Source organism: Lynx canadensis, chromosome D1 (genome assembly GCF_007474595.2).
Source record: "Lynx canadensis isolate LIC74 chromosome D1, mLynCan4.pri.v2, whole genome shotgun sequence".
Classification (NCBI taxonomy): Eukaryota; Metazoa; Chordata; class Mammalia; order Carnivora; family Felidae; genus Lynx; species Lynx canadensis.
This window is the reverse complement of record NC_044312.2, coordinates 103622719-103642085: the sequence shown is the minus strand read 5'-3', so window position 1 is coordinate 103642085 and position 19367 is coordinate 103622719. Positions and strand designations below refer to the sequence as shown.

The following is a 19367-nucleotide window of genomic DNA, read 5'->3' as shown; positions in this document are numbered from 1 at the left end:
CACATGAAGTGACTAAGACAAGGCAGTATATAAAAAGGTCTGTGACTGGGGAGGTCAGGAACCTTATCTTTGTGGCTCACCTTTGGACTCCCAATGCCCGCACAGTTCCTGACACATCACAGGAACAGATGAATAAACATCAGAAACAAATTTTCTTCCATGCCTGGATACATTCAAAACTGGGTACATTCCTCAGTTCATTGTACCGCTGTAAGTACTAGGACAAAAAAAAAAAAAAAAATCTACACTAGGAGTTTTAATTATGTTGTGTTTTCTAATTGATTTAGCATGTGTCATGGTTTATTTACATTTAAAAAATATCTGCTCAACTGGGTGTTGTATGGAAACCAATTTGACAATAAATTTAATATTAAAAAAATAAAAAAAATAAAAGATATCTGCTCATTTCTTGAATGGGCCATACATTCACGTTGTACAAAAGTCAAAGGTGGAAAAGTTTGCAGTGAGCTATTTCCCTCTCAGCCATGTCCCCAGCCATCCAGTTCTGCCCGTTTCTTACATCCTCATTCGGAAGTGTTCTGGAATATATAAGCAAGTAGACGTGGGTGTGGATAGATATATATGCATGGATATGTATATACATATACAATTGTGGTTTTTTTTACCTACTTAATAGGGATGCCCCTTTTGGGCCTTCTAGACATTAACCTTTTGAACACTAATCTCTTCAACATTAAGTAACATTCTATAATAGAGGAGGGAGGAAATCTGTCAGATGATAAGTTTCTTGAAGGGAAATGAGCATTTTGGATTAGTGAGATAATGTGAAGTTATTCCTGGCAGTAAAAATAGGATACGAAGGCAGACAGTAACAGATCGTATATATTCAGGAGACTGCAGGGAGCCTGGCTGGCCTTAGACAATGGAGGCTTTTAGTGACTAATGAAAGATGAGATTGGAAAGGTAAAGTAAGGGCAGCGGATGGGAGGCTTTGAAGGTCTGTCTAGTGCATGCAAATCTGATGCCATGGAGGCCGTAGGGAGAGCACCTGTTTCCTGATCAGGAAGTATTAGGTGATGGTGGTAGTAGCTCGGTCGGAAAGGAGTAGAGAGAGACAGAATCAGGACACGGAGTGATGAAGGACGAGCTGGGCATCTTTTTTGTAATTTGAGGCTTTTCCTTTGAATGGATTATAATAACTACCTTGGGGTTTTGCTTAAATAAATCCAATCCATCAGCAAGTCTCATATGACAGCTTCTCACCACCTTCTCCCCTAACACGGGACCAAGTCATTCTTTCTGGTTTGAACTGTTAACGATAATCTCCTTCCTAGCTGGTGCCTCTCCACTCTTGCTTGTCTACACTTAATCCCTCACTCAGCTACCATGGGGATCCTGTAGATCAGATTCTTTCACTCTCATGCTTGAACTCCTCCAGAGGCTCCACCACCCTTGGGATAAAACCTGAGTTTACCATGAGGGCCCAACGTGATCTTCGCCTCTCTGTCCATCGTCTTCTGCTGCCACACTTACTCTTACTCCCTCTACTCCAGCTCCCCTGACCTTCCGACTTTTCCCCTAACTTTCCTCCTCCTCTGGGCCTTCCTTCCTTCTGGAATGCTTTTCCCATGAATAGCAATATTTCTGGGCCCTTCCGTACATCATGAAATACCTGTGCAAATGTCACCTTCCTTAGACAGTCTTCTCTGATCACCTTCATCTACATCAATTCTCTCTCACCGTCCCACCCTCTGCTACCTCTGTGTGGGTGTAGAACTTAGGTCTTATCCCTACCTGATGTTACATCATATACTTATTTCATTGTTTATCGTCTATCACCTAGAGAATATAAACTCCATGTGGGCGGAGTCTAGGTCGCCTTGGGCATTGCTCTATGCCAAGAGCCTGGGGCTGTGACCAGCACAAACTAGGTGCTCAAAAAACATTGCAGAATAAATGGGTAAAAAGAAGATATGATTAATTGTTGACCTATGGTCATTGTAGGGGTGAGGAAAAGTGTCATCTTTGTACACTCGATTTCCTATGGTCAGAAAAGATTTACAAATGAAGGATGATTACTCCTATTTCATCTGGCCTGAGGAGTTTAGGATAAAAGGGAGATGAAAGCATTTTTATTGGTGTTACAATGTTGACTCTTCCAGTGCCTTGGAAGGAGGTTAGGTACAGAAGAAAGGATCCGTCAGTAGAGGTGAGCTTACAGGTCATGCAGAAGATGCCAAGGAAGGGAAATGTACATGACACTGATTCTTTTTGTGGTTCTCTCCCGGGTGCCAGGTTGCAGCGAAAGCAGATGCCAGCAAGAAGCACTTAGCAAACAAGCAGGATCAGAAAGCCTCCCTGGACTCAATGCTGGGGGGTTTGGAGCAGGACCTGCAGGACCTTGGAATTGCCACAGTGCCCAAGGGCCACTGTGCTTCCTGTCAGAAGCCGATTGCTGGCAAGGTGGGATGGGCCAAGAAGTTGGTCCTACAGCCATCTGTCTGTGTGTATGTCTGTGTCTGCCTCACCAAAGATTGCTCTATGGCCTTCTATTCTACGACATTTTAGTAATAGTTAATAACTACCCATCCCTTACAGTGCTCCGGGCACTGAGTTAAGCACTTTGCAAGTATTTCCTCATTTACCGGTCACATCAGCCCTTCAAGGGACACTCTATTATTGTTCCTTTGGAAATATGAGGGAAACAAGGGCTCTGGGATGTTAACTGGCATGTATGTCCAAGGTCTAGAAAGAGGAGGAGGTAAGATTTGAAGCCCAGGAGAGCCTCACTGCCGCGTGCGACTCTGAACCACTTTTCTGTCCTGCCTGTCCTGGGAGGGAGTCTCCCCCTGCTCCCTCTGTGCCAACTTCCCGCTCAAGTTGATTGATTATGATTTCCGCTGACTCAGCTCCAAATCGTGGCCGCAGCCTCCTGCTGTGTCATCCTTCACCAAAACCCACAGCAAAGGGCTTTGGTGTGGGGCATGAGATGAGGTGTTCAGACCAGAGGAACAAAAACCCTCATCTGGCCTTTCCCTCTTCCAGGGATCCCTTCCAGGCCACGGTAGTCATCCCTGTCTGTCACTGCTGTGCTCGATTTTGGTTCCCCCACCTTCCGGAGCCGTGTAGCGGCAACCAACAGCTAACAGACTTTTATCAGCAAGATTGGTCAGGAAACTGGGCACCCTCTGGCTCTCCATAATGCAGGGGCAACAGACCCCGTAGGTGGGACCTGGGTCTAGGCCTCCCTGTTGCGTAACCCCAGGGGGGCGCCGTTTACACGAAATACCGTGCGCCAAGTGCTGTTCAGAGCTGTGCAACCTAGGGCACCCTAGGGCACCCGGCTGCAGTCTCACGGTGGCCCAACTTCATTTCCTCCCCAGGCGATCCATGCTCTGGGGCAAGCGTGGCATCCGGAGCACTTCGTCTGCGCTCACTGCAAAGAGGAGATTGGCTGCAGCCCCTTCTTCGAGCGCAGTGGCTTGGCCTACTGCCCCAAGGACTACCACCACCTTTTCTCCCCGCGCTGTGCTTACTGCGCTGCTCCCATCCTGGACGTGAGTCATCCCCCTTCTCCTGCCGGGGCTCGTGGGTGATAGAGCTGCAGCCCTCTGACGTCTCTGTGTGTTCCTTTTTCAGAAAGTGCTGACGGCAATGAACCAGACCTGGCATCCGGAGCACTTCTTCTGCTCGCACTGCGGAGAGGTGTTCGGGGCGGAAGGTATCGCTCTTCCTTGGTCGGTTGTGGTCGTCGTGGTTCCGGCTGCTGGCAGCAAGCGCCCGGTTCAGTACTCTATGCCATCCTTCCCCGCCTTTCCCCAGCATTTATAAATTTTGTTTGAATTGGTTTAAAAAAATTTTTTTAATGTTTGTTTATTTTGGAGAGAGACACAGAGTGTGAGCGGGGGAGGGGCAGAGAGAGAGAGACACTGAATCGGAAGCAGGCTCCAGGTTGCGAGCTGTCAGCACAGAGCCCCAGGCGGGGCTCGAACTCAGCCTGAGATCCTGACATGAGCTGAAGTGGGGCGCTTAACAGACTGAGCCACCCAGGCGCCGCTAAATTTGTTTTTTAAATCAAAGAAATACTAATGCAAAACCTCAAATATCAGAGTGCCTGCGTGGCTTAGTTAAGTATCTGACTTCAGCTTAGGTCATGATCTCATGGTTGGTGAGTTCCAGTCCCACACATCAGGTGAGCTCCAGCGCCCCTTTGGGTGAGCCCCGCTTCTCTCTCTTTCTCTCTAGCTCTCTCTCCACCCCCTGCCTCTGCCCATCCTGGGATTTTCTCTGCCCCTTGCTCACCTGCGCCCCACAACCCCCTCGAAAAAAAAAAAAAGGCTCAAATATTACATTAAGGAGAATACTGAAAAAGATCAATCCCTTGCTTTTCCTTTCTCCACCCCCAGATCCAGTTATCGTCTCCAAATGTTTTCAGCTTTTTTCTTCTGTTATGTACTTGTGTATTTTAAGGAATATACTCTATTACCATACATTGATTTTTTTTTTCCTTAATTTTAACCATTATGTATTAAGTTTCTACCGGGGAAGATGAGAATTTACTATCCCACCTTACCCTCAACACACTTCCCCTCCCCCAGTCTCTCAATGTAAAATCAGGTCATAATTACAGGTCAGACCAGTATTCAGTGGGCACATATTGACAACCATGGAAATATTGTTCATTGTTAAGACTTGTAGCAAACTATGGTCAGAGCAGAGCACAGATTTTAAAACTGTTTTTTATATTTTAATGTTTTTATATTTTAATATAAATAGAAATGTTTTTATATTTTAATGTTTAATATAAATATAAATGTTTTTATATTTTAATGTTTATTTTTGAGAGAGAGAGCGCACGCACAGGCGGGGGAGGGGCGGAGAGAGGAGACACAGAATCCGAAAAAGGCTCCAGGCTCTGAGCTGTCGTGCGGAGCTCGATGTGCGGCTGGAACTCACAAACTGAGATCGTGACCTGAGCTGAAGTCAGCTGCTTAACCCACTGAGCCACCCAGGTGCCATGGAGCAGAGCACAGACTTTAGTGTCGGACTGCCCAAGTTCGAATCTGGGCTGCGGTATTTATTAGCTATATGATATCATTCAAGTCATTTAACACTCTGTATCTCGTTTTCTTCATCATGGGCCCAGTACTAATTACCTCACAGGGTAATTATGAGGACTTTGAGATGCAGTGGCAGTTTTGTGTTTAGAACAGTGCCCAGCACTTGGAGACACAGTAAAAATTAGTTTTACTATCATGGTGTCCTTTTCATATAAATTAATTTTCTCCCTGAAGTTAATATTTAGATTTCTTTTTCACTGGCTCAATTTTCATTGTACCTAGCTCTAATTTATCTGACAGAGTCGCGGAATCATTCTCAAAATGGTCAGCCACATCTGGTAGTCAGTCAGTTCCACTCATTTTGCTTTGGGGACGTCTGCCCCCCCACCGCAGCCTGAAATGCTTCCTCCTCAGGCCTGCTGTGAAGCACTTATTCTGGGCCATTATCCTGGGAATTTCTTTTACTCCTTTACTACCTTTTTTGTTGGATCCTCTGTTTCCTCGATCCCCGGTCTTTTACTGCCTTTACGTTGGTGGAACAGCTCCTAGGAAAGGAGGAGTAAGAGGTAAAACTCTTGAGACCTTGAATATCTGAAAATACTGTTATTCTGTGGTCTACCTTGAGTTGCCTGGACATAGAATTCTGGGTGAAGGGATTTCCCCCTCGAATTCTCAACACACTGCTTCCCTGTCTTCCAGCTTCCATGGTTGAGATGTCTTTATTAAGCTTCTGTTCTTATTCCTGATACTTACTGTGTGATCTGTTTTTCTGTCTTTGCAAGTTTTCTTTTTCTCCTTTCTTCTGAATTATCTTGATTTTTTTCCCCTGACTTCTTCTTTTTATGTTTGTTTTGAACTAGTATGACTCACACATGGAATCAGAAGGCTTCTTTCTTTTGTTTGTGTTTTTTTTCCTGTCTTTTTAGAATTAACTCAGTGGGAAGACAATTCAGCTGTCTCCTAAATAAAAATTTGGGCAGTCCCATGTCATTTCCAATGACTCTTAATGAACAGTTATTTTTTTTTTTTTAAGTTTATTTATTGGGGCACCTTGGTGGCTCAGTCGGTTAAGCATCCAACTTCGGCTCAGGTCATGGTCTCACAGTTCGTGAGTTTGAGTCCCACATCGGGCTCTCTGTTGTCAGCGCAAAGCTTGCTTTGGATCCTCTGTCTCCCTCTCTCTCTCTGCCCCTTCCCCAGTCATTCTCTCTCTCTTTCAAAAATAGGTAAACGTTAGAAAAATAACATTTATTTATTTATTTATTTATATTTATTTATTTATTTAGAGAGCACATGTGTGCATAAGCAGGGGAGGGAGAGAATCCTAAGCAGGCTCTGCACTGTCAGAGTGGAGCCCAATGTGGGGCTCAAACTCCTGAACTGTGAGCTCAAATCAAGAATTGGAGGCTTAACCTACTAAGCCACCCAGGCACTCCCTTAATAAACAGTTATAAATAGAAAATCAGTTTAAAACACAAAACACATGGGGTGCCTGGGTGGCTCGGTCAGTCAAGTGTGGGACTTTGGCTCAGGTCATAATTTCATGGTTCTTAGGTTTGAGCCCCATGTCAGGCTCTCTGCTGTTAGCACAGAGCCTGCTTTGGGATCCTCTGTCCCCCTCTCTGCTCCTCCCCCACTTGCATGCTCTCTCTCTCTCTCTCTCTCCCTTTCTCAAAAATAAACAAACTTTTAAAAAATTAGAAAAAAAACCCCATAAAACATACAACTAAGTCCTCGGGTAATTCCATCTGTGTAATAGCTAAAGCATCCAACTTTAAGTGACCACTACTGTCCCCTGGTTGGCTCTTTAAGCTGTGGGAGACCAGGGAAGGCGGTTCTAGCCCTTCCTCTGTCCTTTCCTACCTTTAGCATCCACCCCCTCACCCCTGTTGCTGATATCTGACCCCTCCACGGTTTAAACAGTGGAGGAGGAAGATAAGCCTGGAGGAAAGTACTAACTTTCCTAGTACTGCCATAAATTTGCATCATGCTCTCTGGATCTGGCATATGTTTAACTAACTTTCTTTTTTTTTTTTTCCCTTGGATGCTCTTGTGGATTCAGTACAGGTTCAATTTCAAACTCTTGATTACCCTTCGCTTATCTTAGCTAGCTGTTTTCTGCTTGGTACATTTCTTGAAGGACTCATTCCGCACAGATTATTTTTGTAGGGTTTTCATTGTTCCCTCCTGGTGATCTCTTAGAAGTGATTACAGTGGTTTCATGTGTCTCTGTCACTCACACTTTTGTACACAGACCATAGGGGACAGGCATGTTTTTCTTACAGTCAGTGGGTTTGCAGTTAGTTATCAGCTGTGTCTCTGTATTCAGCCAGATTCACTCGTGGACATTTCCCAGGGGTGAGTTAAATACTGTCAACTGTATCCCATTGATGGCTGGGGACACATATCCAGCTCTCTGAGTGGCCCTATTGAAGTCTCTCTCTTGACTTGAGTTTACCTGGAAGCATACCTCATCCCTCTTGGTGGTGGTGGCGATGAAGCACCCATAGCAGTTTTTTCCCAAAGAAGTCCCTCTCTCAGTTTTCCTTTCTCTTGACCTGTTTTAGATCCTCAGTGTGAGTGAGGAGTTCAAGAATTGTGTAAACAGCCCATGGCTCTCTACTTTGAGGGATTTCCTAAATGTCACTTTGAAATCTGACATCTATTACTGGGGCGCCTGGGTGGCTCAGTCAGTTAAGCATCCGACTTGGCTCAGGTTGTAATCTCACAGTTTGTGGGTTCAAGCCAGGGTCGGGCTCTGTACTGAAGGCTCAGAGCCTGGAGCCTGCTTCAGATTCTGTCTGTCTGTGTGTCTGTCTCTCTCTCTCTGCCCCTCCCCCACTTGTGCTCTGTCTGTTAAAAAGAAAAAGAAATTTGACATCTATTACATCGCTTGTGCCTTACATCTTGTTACACCAGTCTTTGTCAAATGCTGCTGATCTTTGGTCGTCCATTTCCTGTTTAAGAATGAGACACTAAAAGGTTAATTGGGAGCTCTGTGGTACAAGCAGAACTTGTTGACTGGTGGACTCAGCTGTGCGATACTCAGGTAGCATACTGTAGGCATTTTGCTGGGAAACCCCTGTATATTATTATTTTAGGTCTTTTAGGGCTTGACACTCTCTGGTTTGATATTTCCAGAATTAATCACTACATTTTGTGGCAGGGTGGGGGATCTGATCTAACAGCTCTTCAGACTTCCAGCCAATCTTGTTTCCAGACTTGAAAACTATCTTGTACATTCGCTTTCTGAGCCCCTCTGATGCTGTGGAACCCCAGCTTGCATTGCCTTGGTACCTCCCCTTTGCAGAAACGCAGGCTTCATTTTCTTGTTTCCTGCCAAGCTAGTTGCCACTCTTATACCTACTTAAAGTTTTGCAAAATTGTATTGATATCTCCTCTGTGGCATCTCCTCTCCTTTTCTCTTATTCCTTATGGGTGTTTCTAATGTAAATCATTCTTTTTTTTTTAAGTTTTTTTTTTAATTTTTTTTAACGTTTATTTATTTTTGAGACAGAGAGAGACAGAGCATGAATGGGGGAGGGGCAGAGAGAGAGGGAGACACAGAATCGGAAGCAGGCTCCAGGCTCTGAGCCATCAGCCCAGAGCCCGACGTGGGGCTCGAACTCACAGACCGTGAGATTGTGACCTGAGCTGAAGTCGGACGCTTAACCGACTGAGCCACCCAGGCGCCCCTAATGTAAATCATTCTTTATCATGTTGGTGGTATTTCAAGAGAGAATGAAAATAGTCCCATGTATCCTGCCCTTCACTGACATAGAGACTCACGTAAATGTCAGGCATGTTATTATGTATATTCCTAACTGTGAATCATTTAACCCCCACTGCAGTCTTGTAAGAACATTTTTATCCTACACAGAATCTAATTTTAAATGGAAACACTGAGCCCCGGGAGGGAAAGTAATTTTCTTAAAGTTATACAGCTAGAGCCAAAGAGATGGAATTGAAACTCAGGTCCCATTTCTGCAGGTTCCATGCTTTTTCTACATCATCACAACTGCCGCTTGACATAGACTCGATTCTTCTTCTGCTGTTGGATATCTTCACTTTCTTGTCACCCACAAGGTTCACTTTATTTGACAATAGACCCAGATACAGTAGCACTGACATAATGCACTAGCAAAGTGCTTTGTAGTAATTTGCTTGTTCACTGAAGCTTGTTCAATGCTCTTCACAAATCATTAGGTATTTTGTTTCCAGATTGCACTTTAGTTAAGCAGGATTTTTTTTTTTATTGAGATTTAATCTGAATCATATGAAAGTGTGTCGTGGTAAATTTATATTGTACTGGTAGCCATTGAGGTATTAGAGTTAGTTGAGTAGAACAGTTAGCAAGTGAGTGCTGCCCACGGATGATTATGATATGGATGGGACGCCTGGGTGGCTCAGTCGGTTGAGCATCTGACTTTGGCTCAGGTCATGATCCCACAGTTTGTGGATTTGAACCCCACATTGGGCTCCGTGCTGACAGCTCGGAGCCTGGAGCCTGCTTTGGATTCTGTGTCTCCCTCTCTCTCTCTCTGCCCCTCCCCTGTTCATGCTCTATCTCCCTCTGTCTCAAAAATAAATATTAAAAAAACTTAAGATTATGATATGGAGGTTGCCTGAGAGCAGAACAATAGAACACAGGCATATTTCAAGAAGAGACAGAAGTTAGATCCAAGAGAAAATTATCCTATCCATAGGATGACCAGAAAGCACCATGAGGGTAGCTAATAATCACTGTTCTTGACTCCTGCCCCCTCTTAACAGACGAGGTGCATTGGGCCATTTATGACCTTACATACTCACCAGACCACACTTAAAACATTTACTGATACACCTGACAAAAGAAGGCCATTTATTAATCAGATGCTCCTCCTAGCTTATATTTTTGTTTTTATCTTTTGCTTTCTGCAAATGGGTCTCCTGCCATATGGTTGGTCCGTTAATTAGGTGGCATCCGCCTCACCTCTAGTCACATAGTCATACAGAGTTTCTATAATGACAGCTTAACCACCGAGCCTTCTGGGAAATTAAATTCATCTGCATTTTTGTTTCAGTTCAGAAAGTTCCTCTTTAAGGCTCAACTTTCTAAGCTATCAGGCCTTAGCATCCTCCCGTGGGGACCAGGTCCTCAGTGCCTGTGTCTTTCTTTTTTAATTGTTCATTATCCAGGCCATGCAGGTGCTCCCTAATTTCCCCTGTGGTTAAGAGCCTCACCAGAGTATAGACACCTCTCTCTCTCTCTGTGACACTTTTAATTGTTAGTGTTTCTCATCCGTCCTCCAGAGGTAATTGGCCCCAGAGAGAGCCTCCAGGAAAGTGACTGCTGAAACTTTCTCAGTTTATTGGATCACTAAATGCGGGGGCATCACAGCAACTTTGGCTGATTGCTTTTGATTCCTCTCCTGAGACTCACCAGAGGCGGTTCCTTCCCTGCTGTGTCATTCTGGAGACCAGCTACCCTGCAAATGCCTAGATGAGGGTCATTCCTAGGTCAGTTGGCATGTCTTAACGATTTTCTCAAGTAACACCCATTTACAGGCAAGTTCAGTTTTATGTCGCTTGCTTTATGGAGCGTCAGTGCAAATTCTTGGGCCCCCACCCCAGATCTGCTGAACCAGAAACTTTGGCGGGGGGGGGGGGGGGGGGGGGGGGGCCAAGCAAATCTGCATATTGACAAGCTCTCCAGGTGTTGGATGCATGCTGAAGTTTGACAAATACCATGCCACACAAAAGCAAGGATTGCGGGTGCTGGTTTGTTTTCCTTAAATGGTAGGCCTTCCTGCATGCTATTGTCCTTGATCAGACCTAGACATTCTTTGACAAAGTGGGGGGTGGGGGGGAGTAAGCTCTTCTCTGTCTCAGGGCCTTAGAAGAACACAGAACAGCTTATAAAATTATTAGTTTAGATTTTTAGGTCTGTAGGCCTCAGAAGTCCATTCAATTGTCCGTACTTCAAAGATAGCATAGCTGAACAAAGCACGGGATATCAAAAAGTGACCAGAGATAATAGGAAGACCGAAGTTGCATGATTTGGGTCCCAACCCCTGGCTCCTCCTACTGCCTTTTTGGATCTGGCTGCTAGTAATCAAAATGGGTTCCTAGCAACCGTGTTTCATGGGTGGGCCGTTTCAGTGCCCTTGCGTACTTTGCTTACCTGTTCTTTTGGCGGGAGTACAGGTAGAGCCCTCATATTTACAAAGCTATTGAGTTATGATATTTGGGCTCAGCTGATACTATCCGTCCCCACACAGAGGTCAAGACTAGGGTGCAGCTAGGGGTGCGACACTGAAGTTAGGCTTTGAAGTTAGGCCTAGATTTGGACCTTAGGTCCTCTACTGGCTAGTTCGTTATATGTGATTTGTCTGAGCTTCCCTTTTCTCACTTGTAAGATGGGAGGGTTGCTGCGAAGACCTTAATTTCAATTACTACCGTAGGCAGAGCCTTCGGTTGGAACCAGGGCAAAGCAGGTGCTGCATAAACAGGGTTGCCAACAGTCACCTTCGTTTTGGGCAGACTCTCCTGATAAATGGTAAGGAGAGCTCCTTTCAGAAAAGTCCACCTATTTATACATAATCTAGTTAGTCCTGGAGAGGCTCTAAATGACACATATTCTGGAGCTGATGGTGTCAGTAGTGTAACATCGTTCACACGTCTGCTCATTCAATAAACATTTATTAAGCCACTGCCCTGTGTGTGTCAGGCACTGTTCTAGGTCCTAGGGATACAGTGACAAAAAACACGGTTCCTGCCCTCACGGTGCAGGTGCTCTAGCGAGAGAGACAGACGATAATCAAACTAGCCAACTAATTAACTAACTCTACTTATAAGTCACTTATAACTTTACACGTTAGGACAGACAGTGATAGGGTGCTGTTTGAGATAGGGTACTTGGGTCAGTTGCTCTTTTAAGCAGGTCCCCCCCTCAGTTAAGTGAAGGCCCAAGCCCTCTGGGAATCTTGGGGAGGTGATTTTCCAAGCAGAGGGAACATATTACTTAAATAGGTGCTTGAAGATGAATTAGTTTGTTATATTTTTCTTTTTTTAATGTAAAGACAGTAAAAAGACAGTGCAGAAATCTTCACTTATAACCGATTACCTTGTTAACCTCATGCAGCATAAAAACTAATATTTTTCTTCATTTGTTAATATTTATGCATACATAAGTTGTGTACCTAAAATTCCTTCTTTTTCACTTAAGTGTTTCCTCACATGGTTTCATACTTTTATAATAATAAATTTTAATAATATCAATTATTCCATTCAGGCTTTATGTAAACAAATTATAAAAGATTATGTGCTGAAAGATGTTTATTGAAGCTTTATTTGTAGTACCAAATATTGTAAACAACTATGTTCATAGTAGTAGATTACCTCTTGTGTATTAGTAAGGCTGCTATGAATTTCTTTAAACATAACATTTTCTTCTTTTGAATATTTGTATGGATTAATTCCCAGGAGAAAGATATCTATATCTTTTTTTTTAAATTCTTGATACGCATTACCAAATATTTTCCCAAAAGAATACTAACATTTAACTTTCTCACCAGGAATATATAAATATGTGACTCACTCCATGTATTTTCCAGTATTGGGTAGACTTACTTAACACTGTTTTTACTACTTAGCTAAAATTAGAAACTAAACTACTAATTAGAAGAAATTAGAACTTTACTTTTTTCTTCTGAATTTCATGGCTTACTAATGTTGAATATATTACTACTAAAAGTATTTCTTCTTGTGCTATTTGTCTCTTTGTGAGGAGGACTTATTTTAAGGGGTTTAAAAAAATTAATCACTTTGGGTTTCTCATCCTTCTTTATCCAGACATAGGATGTATAAGACTCAAGCCCAGGGTTTTCTAGCATGAGCCCAACAGTGAAAATGTCCAGTATTAAAGAGAAAGCTCTTACATTTCAACAAATTGATTAAATTTTTTTGTTATGGAAATTGCTTGCTGCCTGGCTTCACTGAGTGTCCGTGTTTCACTGAACTAAAATCCTCTACCCTCTACCCACCTATCTACCCTATTTTCTTGCTGGAATATTTAAAAGCAAATTGTAGGAATCTTGTCACCTCACCATTAAATACTTCAGCATGCATCTGAGAAGGACAGAAGGACTTTTTTTTTTTTAACATAACTACTTTCACACTTGATGAAGTTATTAATTCCTCATTATCATTTAAAACCCATATCTAAATTTCTCAGGTTTCTTTTTTTAAATTAATTTATTTAAATTCAAGTTAGTTAATATACAGTGTAGAATTGGCTTCAGGAATAGAGCCTAGTGATTAATCATCACTTATATATAACACCCAGTGCTCATCCTAACAAGTGCCCTCCTTAATGCCCATCACCCATTCAGCCCATTCCCCTCCCCCGCCATCCACCTCCCCTCCAGCAATCCTCAGTTTGTTCTCTGTATTTAAGAGTTTCTTATGGTTGGCCTCTCCCTCTGTTTTTGTCTTATTTTTCCTTCCCTTCCCTTATGATCATCTGTTTTGTTCCTTAAATTCCACATATGAGAGAAATCATATATTTGTCTTTCTCTGGCTGACAGATTTCACTTAGCATAATACGCTCTAGTTCTGTCCATGTTGTTGCAGATGGCAAGATTTCATTCTTTTTGATCGCTGAGTAGTATTCCATTGTGGATACACACACACACACACACACACACACACACACACATATATATAACACATCTTCTTTATCCATTCATCAGTTGATGGGCATTTGGGCTCTTTCCATAATCCAGCTATTGTTGATAGCGCTGCTATAAACATGGGGGTGCATGTGCCCCCTTGAATCAGCATTTTTGTGTCCTTTGGATAAATATCCAGTAGTGCTGGGTCATAGGATAGTTCTGTTTTTAATATTGTGAGGAATCTCCACACTATTTTCCAGAGTGGCTGTACCAGTTTGCATTTCCACCAATAATGCAAGAGGGTTCCCCTTTCTCCACATCCGAGCCAACATCTGTTGTTCTTGTGTTTTTAATTTTAGCCATTCTGACAGGTGTGAGGTAATAGCCCATTATGGTTTTGATTTGTATTTCCCTGATGGTGAGCAATATTGAGCATCTTTTCATGTGTCTGTTAGCCATCTGATGTCTTCTTTGGAAAAGTGTCTATTCATGTCTTCTGCCCATTTCTTCACTGGATTATGTGTTTTTCAGGTGTTGAGTTTGGTAAGTTCTTTATAGATTCTAGGTATTAACCCTTTATCCAACATGTTATTTCCAAATATCTTCTCTCATTCCATCCGCTGCCTTTCAGTTTTGTTGATTGTTTCCTTTGCTGTGCAGAAGATTTTATCTTGAAATACCAATAGTTCATTTTTGCTTTTGTTTCTCTTGCCTCTAGTTACTTGTCTCATAAGAAGTTGCTGTGACTGAGGTCTAAGAGGTTGCTGCCCATTTTCTCCCCTAGGATTTTGATGGTTTCCTTTCTCACATTTAGGTCTTTCATCCATTTTGAGTTTATTTTTGTGTATGGTGTAAGAAAGTGGTCCAGTTTCATTCTTCACGTTGCTGTTCCAGATTTCCCAGCACCATTGGCTGAAGAGACTGTCTTTTTTCTGTTGGATACCCTTTCCTACTTTGTAAAGATGAGTTGGCCATACATTTGTGGATCCATTTCTGTTCCATTAATCTATGAGTCTTTTTTAAAAGTACCAGTATCTTACTGTCTTGAAGATTACAGCTTTGTAATACAGCTTAAAGTCCAGAATTGTGATGCCTCTAGCTTTGGTTTTCTTTTTCAACATTACTTTGGCTATTTGGGGTCTTTTTGGTTACCTACATATTTTAGAATAGTTTGTTCTAGCTCTGTGAAGAATGCTGGTGTTATTTTGATAGGGATTGCATTGAACGTGTAGATTGCCTTGGGTAGTGTAGACATTTTATCAGTATTTGTTCTTCCAATCCATGAGCGTGGCATGTTTTTCTATTTCTTTGTGCCTTATTCAGTTTCTTTCATAAGGTTTCTATAGTTTTCAGCGTACAGATCTTTTATGTTAGATTTCTAAAACATGTCATTTACTTTGTTTATTTGAATCAGTTGGGTCCAAGGAAAGTGTATGCATTGCACTTGATGGTTTTATCTCTCAGAATAAAAATCCTGTAATGATCTTCTCTTCCCTTTTTTAAATACCATTGGTTTCTTAAGAAACTGGAACTTATGTCTTATTAAATGTTCTTGATTTGACTGGCTGCTTCCTCACAATGTTGTTTAACTTATTTGCTTTCGTCCACCCTCCCCCTATTCTTTTGAGATATATTTGGCAAACATTTTCTTCAGTTTATCCTGTGTTGGCTTTGCTTATGGTACTTTTGGTCATGCACAAGTCATTGATATGGTATTTTTAATGGAGCTAAATTTATTGATATTTAACTTGCTTTTGATATTTGAGCCATTTTTACCACAGTTTTCTCATTCCTGGTTTAAAGAGGAACCCACTCATTTTTGCTTAAGTCTTTATATGGTTGGAATTATTACATCTAGAACCTTGCATCCATTTGGAAGTTATTATTTCGTATTACCTTCTTTTTAAATATTAGGCACTTTTCTTCAGGGGCTGTTTTAGGTACTAGAGGGACTTAATGGGACAAGACCAGGGATATCTCATTTCAGAGCTAATGCTCCAACAATGGAGGACAGACCACAAAGATAGTTTCAGACAGTGCTAAATACTAGAAAGATGATTTTTAAAAAAGATGAAGTGAGGGTGCCTGGGTGGCTCAGTCAGTTAAGCTTCTGACTTCAGCTCAGGTCATGATCTCCCAGTTCGTGGGTTTGAGCCCCACATTGGGCTCTGTGCTGACAGCTCAGAGCCTGGAACCTGCCTCAGATTCTATGTCTCCCTGTCTCTCTGCCCCTCCCCCACTCATGCTCTGTCTCTTTCTCAAAAAATGAATCAACATTTAAAATAAAAATTTTAAAAATTAAAAAAAATGAAGTGATGGATATGGGCTGATGAGAGGCCTCTATGATAAGGTGGTATCTGAGCTGATTGCTGAATCATAAGGTGAGATGGGCCATGCCAAGTCCTGGGTAGTAAAGGCACCGAGGAGGAATAGACTCTAATACTAACTACTAGGGATAAGCCAGGCACAGCACTAACGCACTCGTCCCCCATTATCTCCTGTATTCTTATAATGAGCCATGAGGTCAGTATCTATTATTGGCCCCGCTTTGAATTTGAGGACACTGGGTTCAGGAAAGCCAAAATCATTGGCTTCTTCTCAGCCTCCCACTTGGCGGAAGGTATCACCCTGCACCTTGATTTTGCCCCTCCAGGCTTTCACGAGAAGGACAAGAAGCCGTACTGCCGGAAGGATTTCTTAGCCATGTTCTCACCCAAGTGTGGTGGCTGCAACCGCCCAGTGTTGGAAAACTACCTTTCAGCCATGGACACCGTCTGGCACCCGGAATGCTTTGTTTGTGGGGTCTGTATACTCACTCACCTGTCGGATTTAGGGAAAGTCGGGAGTCCTCCTCTCTGAGAGGCCAGGACGCCAGCTGGTAAGAGGGTTCACAGCTCGGGGTGAGGGTTTGATGTGAAGCTCAAGGAGGCACAAAACACAGCGCCCCCCGTGGGCGTGTTTGCTCGCGTGCTTTGCAAGCGGGTAATATCCTCGCCTCCATCCACCAGATAACTGGCAGGAATTTTAAGGCTGCGGTTTCACTTTGCTGATGTTCTGTTTCTTGACATCTGCATCCCTTTTCTTTCTCTTCGCCCCCACCCCACCCCCACCCCAGGACTGCTTCAGCAGTTTTTCTGCTGGATCCTTCTTTGAACTGGACGGACGTCCCTACTGTGAGCTGCATTACCACCAGCGCCAAGGAACACTGTGCCGCGGATGCGGGCAGCCCATCACCGGCCGCTGCATCAGTGCCATGGGCCACAAGTTCCATCCTGAGCACTTTGTCTGTGCTTTCTGCCTGACACAGTTGTCAAAGGGCGTCTTCAGGGAGCAGGATGACAAGACCTACTGTCAACCCTGCTTCCACAAACTCTTCCCACTGTAATCTCAGCTGACCCCACGGTCCCCGCAGATGCCCTGTAAAGTTTAAACCAGGAGAGCGAAGAGTACTCTGTTATTACCGCTCTTCTCAGTGGGCATAGAGAGAAAGCAAATAGATCTAGAAAGAACCTTCTAGATGTTACATGGCTAGGCTTGCAGTCTTAGGTTTTAGATTTCTAGTCTTTTTTTTTTTTTTTTAAATCGGGCACTTGGATCTAGATCTAGGTCCTGCTGTTAGTGCCTCTGCAGATGCGTCTTCCACATGCACACATTTATTTCACTGCTGGTTTTCTCCCATTTTCACCCCGGGGACGACCCTGCCCATGTCTTCTCTCCTGTGGCCCTCATAACTGGGCCCTTTCACACCTCCCTGGTTTCCCTCTGGGACTCACTTTCCTTTGACCGCTGCATTATCCTTGCTGTCAGCAGTCCTGAGGCCCCTCCCAAGTTCCCTGCATCTCTCTTCAGTATATTTCTCTTTTTCAAGAGGATGTCGGTTTTAACTGGACTACTTTGAGTACCAACATCACTGATAAATAAAACGGCTTTTGGTTTTAATGTCTTGCTGTCATGTTTAGAGATAAACTTCCACTTCCTGGGTTATATACTAGGTACTACGTGCAATTAAATTCACATCATATCTCTTGTTTACTTCCACACAATAGGCACTTTGTTTTAATCAAAAGAAATTGAAAGGAGGGATTCCTGTTCACTAAGTTTTCTCTTAATCCGGGCCCTTAACATTCATTTCATCTTAGTTTTTGCATTGAGGTGATTGAATCATCTTAAAAGATGGCAAAGCTCCTTAAAATTGTTTTTGTCACTTTGTTCTTGCGGTTTGTGGGTTCAAGCCCTAAGTTGGTCTCTGTGCTCACAGCTCAGAGCCTGGAGCCTGCTTCTCCCTCCCTTTGTTTACCTAAAGTGAAAAAACAGATCTCCACTAGACACTTGAAAATTCTTATTTGCCTATGTATGCATTGCTGCAAACTCATAAAATTGTATGTATTAAATACATCCATTTTTTATATCAATTATATCTCAATAAACCTTTTTTTTTTTAAATGAAACATCTTCCTCAACTTCACAGTTCTCTCAAAAAGACAAGATAGCTGTTTTCTCTCTCAAGGAAGTTGCTGTGAAGGATCTTAGATATTTTCCAGTTCGGATTAGGAAATCCAAGCCCCAAAGACAATCTCCATTTAGTTATTTGTTCCTCTGCAAACTATCATAAGTAAATTTGTGAAAAAGCTTGTCAGCTATTAAAGAAATCTGACTTTCTCATGCCCTATTTCAAGTAAACTTCAGAATGAGTCCTTCCTCAAAGGAGATATTGATAAGATCTGTACTATGTCTTTCTTACCATGGTCTTAAAATAATTGTGTAATTATTTGAAAAAACAGCAACAATAACAACAACAACCCGGAGTTTAAGTTACTGAGGAAAATTCCTTTATCAGAGGTATTTTTAAAAATAGAACCAATTTATGGGGCCCCTGGGTGGCTCAGTCGGTTAAGTGTCCGACTTCGCCTCAGGTCATGATCTCACGGTCTGTGATTTCGAGCCCCATGTCTGGCTTTGTGCTGACGGCTCAGAGCCTGAAGCCTGCTTCAGATTCTGTGACTCCCTCTCTCTCTGCCCCTCCCCTGCTCATGCTCTGTCTCTGTCTCTCAAAAAATAAATAAACATTAAAATTAAAAAAAAAAAAATAGGACCAATTTAAGGGTCTTTAGACCAATATGGGAAACAACTTCTTAGAGAATGATTCTTGTTAAACTTGATCACATCTGTCTCCTTTGAGGAAATGGATCATCAGGGGGTTTTTGAGAATTAAAAGGAAGTGGTAACGGTTAATAAAATAGGAACTTCAACACATCCATGCTATGTGGGAGGTCATGCAGGGAGCCATCGGGCCTCCTGCCCTGTTTGGTTGAGTACCAGACTAAACAAAGTATTCGTTCTCCTTTTAAACATCTTCTTTACAATGTCTGCACCCTATGATGTCACATGCAGGTGTCAATATGACAGTGCTCATGGTTGCCTTGGCAATTTGACAAAATGCACTTGAGGTTTTATCCTTTAAGAAAGAATGTTCAGGTGCTAACACTTTTTTTTTTTTTTAAGGATTAGCTATTTTGAGATATCAGTAGAATCTGCTATTTAACAACGTCAGAGAAAATCCAGTGTTTGCCAGGAGCAATTATGAAATGGACATTTTTGGGGCTTCTGGGTGGCTCAGTTGGTTGGGTGTCCAACTTCAGCTCAGGTCATGGTCTTGTGGTTTGTGCGTTGGAGCCCCAATTCGGGCTCTGCA

General features: G+C 42.8%; 1 protein-coding gene across 1 annotated transcript in view; it reads left to right on the top strand.

Moving 5' to 3' along the window:
* LPXN (leupaxin) overlaps positions 1-17614 on the top strand; it is a 37211-nt gene extending 19597 nt beyond the window's left edge. Inside the window, exons 5-9 of the mRNA XM_030333843.1 lie at positions 2257-2424; positions 3345-3518; positions 3601-3682; positions 16329-16477; positions 16791-17614. Of these exons, the coding sequence (XP_030189703.1) occupies positions 2257-2424; positions 3345-3518; positions 3601-3682; positions 16329-16477; positions 16791-17060 (843 nt within the window). The 3' untranslated portion in view covers positions 17061-17614. The remainder of the gene's footprint in view (positions 1-2256; positions 2425-3344; positions 3519-3600; positions 3683-16328; positions 16478-16790) is intronic.
* The last annotated feature ends 1753 nt before the right edge of the window (positions 17615-19367 follow it).